This window comes from Carica papaya, chromosome 4 (assembly GCF_054855325.1).
Source record: "Carica papaya isolate Zhongbai chromosome 4, ASM5485532v1, whole genome shotgun sequence".
Classification (NCBI taxonomy): Eukaryota; Viridiplantae; Streptophyta; class Magnoliopsida; order Brassicales; family Caricaceae; genus Carica; species Carica papaya.
Window position 1 is genome coordinate 2,689,860 of NC_142312.1, and position 6,235 is coordinate 2,696,094.

The 6,235-nt window shown below is 41.3% G+C and overlaps 2 protein-coding genes across 2 annotated transcripts; both read left to right on the top strand.

Moving 5' to 3' along the window:
• Positions 1-278: 278 nt before the first annotated feature.
• On the top strand, positions 279-3,013 carry LOC110822289 (GRAS family transcription factor). The gene is made up of 2 exons (XM_022052366.2): positions 279-533; positions 664-3,013. The coding sequence occupies exon 2, from the start codon at positions 703-705 to the stop codon at positions 2,554-2,556; it is 1,854 nt and encodes a 617-aa protein (XP_021908058.1). The 5' UTR covers positions 279-533; positions 664-702; the 3' UTR covers positions 2,557-3,013.
• A 1,966-nt stretch (positions 3,014-4,979) lies between these two features.
• Positions 4,980-5,894, top strand: LOC110822384 (late embryogenesis abundant protein). Its single transcript, XM_022052490.2, has 3 exons — positions 4,980-5,277; positions 5,380-5,513; positions 5,623-5,894. Exons 1-3 carry the CDS (start codon positions 5,075-5,077, stop codon positions 5,694-5,696), a joined length of 411 nt encoding a protein of 136 aa, XP_021908182.1. The 5' UTR covers positions 4,980-5,074; the 3' UTR covers positions 5,697-5,894.
• Positions 5,895-6,235: the final 341 nt, after the last annotated feature.

A 6,235-nucleotide genomic window follows, 5' to 3' on the forward strand; every position in this document is an offset into this window, starting at 1 on the left:
GGCGTCTTCGCCAAAGGGTCCCCGAACAGCGCGGGAGGAGAAAGAAGGAAATGGAGAAAAAATGAGAGCACACGTGGACGTTTGTGATCTAGTGTAGTCATATCACGATCAGTTGAGTGCCACGTCATCATGGGCCCACATCAACTGGGCGTCTTTCATGTTTGGAGAAAGTAAGAAAGGCCGCAGAGCGGAGAGCAGGCTTGAGTGTAGTTATATGTATCCAGATTAGAGCGAGTAGCGTTTCCACTATTTCGAGTCTTTCGAGATTTCCACATCTCTTTTTTATTTTTTGTCTTCCAACATTTTAAATAAGCATAGCAGTAATTTTTTTATTAAAAAATCATTTTATTTTGATCTGAAATGGAAAATGTAGGACCCACTGTTCATTTGTAGGGACTTTAAAGAGCTTTCGTTCTCTAAAGCTATTCTTATCATCTCTCTCTCTCCATCTCTCTCCCTCTGTAGCTTGCTGCTGGCTCGAGGAAATCCAAGCTATAAGCCTGTGATCCCGTTACTTCTGGGCCTTTACTCGTGTATGTACTCGCTCTCCCTCTTCGCTATAAATTTCTACTATCTTTTTGAGCACTCTGCATGTTGCTAGAGCAACACTGGTTCAGTCTCTGCAGTTTTTTGCTAACGTGTTTTGGGGTAATGTGAGTGCAGCTGCTTCTGTTCTTTTTTCCGGCGAGATTTGGCCGGAGAATGGCATATATGTGTGCGGACAGTGGCAATCTAATGGCAATAGCGCAGCAAGTGATTAAGCAAAAGCAACAGCAAGAACAGCAGCAGCAGCAGCATAATCAACAACAGCAGCTTCTTGGTCTTAATCCTTTTTCTCTTAATCCCTGGCCCAGTAGTGCTACTCACCACCCCATGTCAAATGCTTCAAATTTGGGTTATTCCCTTTCGGGTCCTGGCTTTGCCGACCCTTTTCAGGTCGCCGGCGGTGGAGATGCGGGGGAGTCAGGCTTTCAGTTCCCGCATATAGAGCATCACTCTACCGGGTTCCGTTTCTCTGATTTCGGGGGTGGTGCTGGCGGCGAGTTTGATTCTGATGAGTGGATGGATAGTTTGATGGGTGGTGGGGATTCGACGGATAGTTCAAATCTGCCCTCGGGTTGCGAACCTTGGCAGCATAGTTCTGATTTTAGCCTCTACGGGCCTGATCCGTTTGTCACCGGCCCGAGTCGACTCGGTGTGGCGTGCTCTCCGCCTTCCGATCTGAACCCAGTTATCTTCACCGAGACCCAGAAGAGTCCGGCGGCAACTCTTCAACAGCCTCAGGTCACTGCGTGGGCTCCTTCACCGCCACAATTACCCTCGCCGCAGCCTCTGCAAGCGTTATTGAAAGACACCAAGACCACTAACTCCCAAACCCTGAATCTTCTCAAAAACGACCCCGTTGGGGTCTCTTCGAGCTCACCGGAACCTGTATCATCACCTCCGCTTTTCAAAGCCTTACTCGACTGTGCCAGACTCGCGGAGTCAGAGCCCGATCGTGCGGTGAAATCTCTGATTTGTCTCCGTGAATCGGTGTCCGACCAAGGAAATCCGACTGAGCGAGTAGGATTTTATTTTACTGAGGCTCTTCACAGTAGGCTATCCCTGCAAGCAGAGAAAAGCTTGACCATTGTGGAGACTTCCTGCGAGGATTTCACTCTGTCTTATAAAGCCCTAAACGATGCCTGTCCTTACGCCAAATTTGCTCATTTAACAGCTAACCAGGCGATACTCGAGGCGACGGAGACGGCGAGCATGATTCACATAGTCGATTTTGGGATTGTTCAAGGGGTTCAGTGGGCGGCGCTGCTGCAAGCTCTGGCTACCAGGACTGCCGGAAAACCCGCTCGAATCCGGATCTCGGGTATTCCGGCTCCCGCTCTCGGGAAATCCCCGGGTTCATCTTTACTGGCTACTGGAAATCGTCTTCGTGATTTTGCAAAGCTTCTTGATTTGAACTTCGAGTTCGAGCCAATTCTTTCCCCGATTCAGGAGCTCAACGAAGCGACTTTCCGAGTTGAGCCTGACGAGGTTTTGGCTGTGAACTTCATGCTTCAATTATATAATCTGTTGGACGAGACTACAGCTGCTGTGGAGGCTGCGCTAAGGTTGGCCAAATCACTGAAACCAAAAATCGTGACGCTGGGGGAGCACGAAGCGAGCTTGAATCGGGTCGGGTTTGCCAGCCGGTTCAATAACGCATTAAGGTTTTACGCTGCGGTGTTTGAATCGCTCGAGCCAAATTTGACCAGAGACTCGCCTGAGAGGCTCCAAGTCGAGCGATTGTTACTTGGCCGGAGGATTTCCGGCGTGATTGGACGAGAGGAACCGGAAACCAGAAGAGAACGCATGGAGGACAAGGAGCAATGGAGGGTTTTAATGGAAAGCTGCGGCTTTGACTCGGTCCCACTCAGCCATTACGCAATGAGTCAAGCTAAGATACTTTTGTGGAACTATAATTACAGTCCTCTCTACTCACTGATCGATTCTGAACCTGGGTTTCTCTCCCTAGCCTGGAACGAAGTCCCTCTCCTCACTGTTTCTTCATGGCGTTGATGGTTTTTTGGCCGAAATTATATAAAGTTTCCACCTGGTAATTTTTCTCTTCGGTGCGAAGCAAAACGGATTATTCAGTGTCGATACGCCATTGATGTTCCTGTGGGGTGCTTTTTCCTCTCTTGCTAGATAAAAATATGATAGTCCTAATCAGTGTTGATTAGTAGAAGGTATTGTTTTTAATTAAAAGCATTGTAGAAGTGCACTAATGGAGTCACTAGCTTTTATTAGATTCTACAGTTTGGAGATTTTTACTTTCTTCTTAGATTTTATGGGTTTCCCTTCTGCTTTCCGCTGGGTTTTTGTCACTGGTTCTGAAACTTTCTTTTCGGGTTCTCCTTCAAATTGTAAAAAGAAGAAGACGAGGGAAATGAAATTGAAAAGAAAACAGAGATTTCTTTCCCTTGGTGGTAATTGTAACTCTGTATATAAAATTTGAATCTTTGGATATCAAAAATTTGGTGTCAATTTAACCTTTCCATATAATAGCAAGAACTGATTAATAATAATACACTCCCTGTAACTTTCTTTTCCCACTGATTTTTTTTTTTTTTTTATTATTGAATTGTTCTGCCGCTAGCTATCAATCATTACTTCACCCCTAAAATTTTACTGCAGAAAGGCCTACCATTCTGCCAATTTCTTCCTGCAAAAAAAATGAAAACGAGAACATGAAATAGCAAGCAAAGCAGTCAGTGTCTCTCAGTTTCTGGAATTGGGTGAAATTTCTCTACTTGGGTTTTCTGATTAAGACCAATACAATAAATAATTTTAATTTTCTTACTTGAAAAATGTCGATTATGACTTGCAGAAAAAAGCAGAGTGTTTACGCAAGTGATTAATTCTGCCACACATGCACAAATTTTTTATGGCTTTCCCGGCTACTGGCTGTTTTTGATTCTGCCGCTGAGCGTAGCCATCGTTTTCCTTTAATCTGTGAATGGAAAGAAGGACCCGCGCTGTTAATTTTCGCCTCCTCTCAATCTAATTTCCTCTGTCTTTCGGTCTTGTATCTTAATCGTACCTTTAATGCTTGTCACTTTCATCTCCAACAATCATATTAGTAAATTAAAATCTGACATTTGGTACAGTTTGTTTTTTAATATTTTTTCTTTATTCTAAATGTTCAAGTTTCTCTTATTTTATAATAGATTAAAAAAAAAAAATTAAATAATTATGTTATATTTAAATATTTAACAAAAAAAATAACTCAATAATTTTAATTAGTTATTTAAATTAATAAATCAATGAAAATATTATGTATGTTCCTATTGTTATAAGTTATCCTGGTGTCATTTAGAAAAGAAAATCAAAATCTCAATATGAATTATAATTGAATGTTTGTTTTATCTTTCAGAGCGGTCCATTTCAAGTCACATTTTTTTCAATATTTGCACCTAAATTTTTTCTTGAAATCGAGATTAAAAATTAAAAAAAAAAAAAAGATTATTAAACATGACATCTTATCTTCTAAATGAAAATTAATCGTGTTAAAATCAATTTATGAATGGGACCAATTAACCTCGTAGGTGAATAGAGTGGAGTTATAATGTTTTGTAATGCGGTCATCTTGTCCCAATGGACCCTGCCGGAGACATGTTTCTTCTCTTCTACCATTCATGCATCTGATCAGATCCGGTCCTCCCTCTAATCTTCTGCTACTTCTCCCAACCTACGAAGCTTGGACCTTGGATTTACTTACTGGCTGTTGCCAGTTGGGAGGTCAAGAGCACAAGGCAAAGTCTGACATCAGCCACGCACTGAGGTGGTGAGTGCTGTCAGATCCATAGGAGGACTGCAGTTGCTGATGTCATGTGATTCTGCAACGGTCGACTGGTCCCCACAAGCTCCAGTCGGAGGACGCATAGACAGACTCTGCAACTGCTCCGTAAAAGTTACCTGTCAATGAAATTTTTCCGACTGTTGAAAAAGTAAAAAATTACAATTACACAATTGCCCATCTAACGTAGAACTTTCGGTACATCATCAGGCTTCCAGTGGCCCGGTGATTAAACTTATCGTGTTGAACCATATAGGCCCATTATACTTTTTACCGGCCCATTTGAGTTTTTACCAGGCCCGTTACTTTTAAAACTTGACCAAACAAGTCTAATGTGAATACGACCCCGAGAAAATTAATCATATGTGAAATTTGACTACAAAATATTACGTTAAATATAATTGTATAAATACCTAAAATTTTCCTTTAAAAAAAAAACAAAAAAGATTAATTTTATCTGCTCATTTTTTTCTGAAACAAAATTATCCACTCCCTTAACAGGTGCGGAGCAGCTGGGGCGACGGCAGGTTGCCACGTGTCATCTCCTTCGCTAAGAGGTCGAAACGCGTCCTGATAAATCCACGTGTCGATAAACTAGAATCAAACCAAACGAACCGCGCGAAAATGATAATTTAGTGTCCAAATTTATCAACGGCCCCCTTCACTGTCTTGTATTTATCGGTTAGTCCTCCTTTGGGCTGCTTTAAGCAAATCTCTGTACAAACTCAACCGCCTAAAATGATTCACGCCTTCAAGTCGGTCATAGCTCAGCCATTTCCCGCCATCACTCTTCGCTCGCCGCCCGTTCCTCGTTACATCGCCGGCAGCCGCTTAACTCCTTTGGTACGATTAGCTCACAACGTTGTGCCTAGCCAGGCAGAAAACCGGGGCGACATGGACAGATCGACAGATCCAAAAGAGAAAAATGCATTTGTTACTTCGTATAATTAATACTATTGAATTCATCCTTGTTTTCTTTATTGCAATTTGTATGGATCTATTTTTTCACTAACGGGTGTTTTGGCGGGATTTGGAAATTGAAGGGATGTGATGGAGATTTCGTTTGGAGAAGGGTATGCAACGAGATCTGATGAAGAAGGGTTTGGTGGAATCTATGGAGGAAACCAGAGGATGCCTGAAGTTGATATAGACAAGGAGATCCACGTAGACCATCAGGGTAATTAGTTCATTAATAAAATTAATGTCAAACACTTTCTTACTTTTCTATGGTTAACCTGGTGTGTGTTAACATGTTGATTTTGTCTTTCAATGATTGGGAAATGAAGCTTATGACAGGACACAGGGAAGTGAAGTGAAGGAGAAGGAGAAAGCACGGAACCAGATCCACATTAGCAACTAATAAAGAGTGAAAACAGAGAGAAGCTCCGTCTAAAATGAGTCTTCAGAATTGATTCTGTCTGTTTGTTTATATACTTTTTTTTTTTTTTTCTGTGTTTTCTGTTTGTTTAATGCTTTCAAGACCCCATTTTTGTTTGTTGTTCTAATGACGCTAGGTCAAATTTTGCATGAATTTTTAATTACACGTCGATTTTGGATCCGGGATTGATGTAGTCAGTTTCGGTTCGGGTTAAATAAGCCTCCTCAATCGTCACATCCCCGGGTCAGTGCGTCATAAAGGTAATGGGCCGGTAACTTCTTGATAAGGTTGGGCCTTGATAACTTCTTACGAAAGCCTTCTTTTTCTCTGTGTTTTATGAATAGCTTAAATTTTTTACTGCAGTTACAGTTTTTTAAAAAAGTAATAAATTATAAATTAAATTAGGTATATTTTCAGTTAAATTGCCATTTTTCAACCACGAAATCTTACCAAATGATGAAAATTTTATAAATGATTAGTTTTGTTTAAATTATAATTTTTAAGGATAATATAAAATCACT

Coding starts and splice junctions, on each gene's coding strand:
- LOC110822384 (XM_022052490.2), top strand. CDS start 5,075: ATGATTCACGCCTTCAAGTCGGTCATAGCTCAGCCATTTCCCGCCATC. Junction 5,278..5,379: donor AAAAATGCATTTGTTACTTC/GTATAATTAATA, acceptor TGGAAATTGAAG/GGATGTGATGGAGATTTCGT. Junction 5,514..5,622: donor GATCCACGTAGACCATCAGG/GTAATTAGTTCA, acceptor TGGGAAATGAAG/CTTATGACAGGACACAGGGA.
- LOC110822289 (XM_022052366.2), top strand. CDS start 703: ATGGCATATATGTGTGCGGACAGTGGCAATCTAATGGCAATAGCGCAG.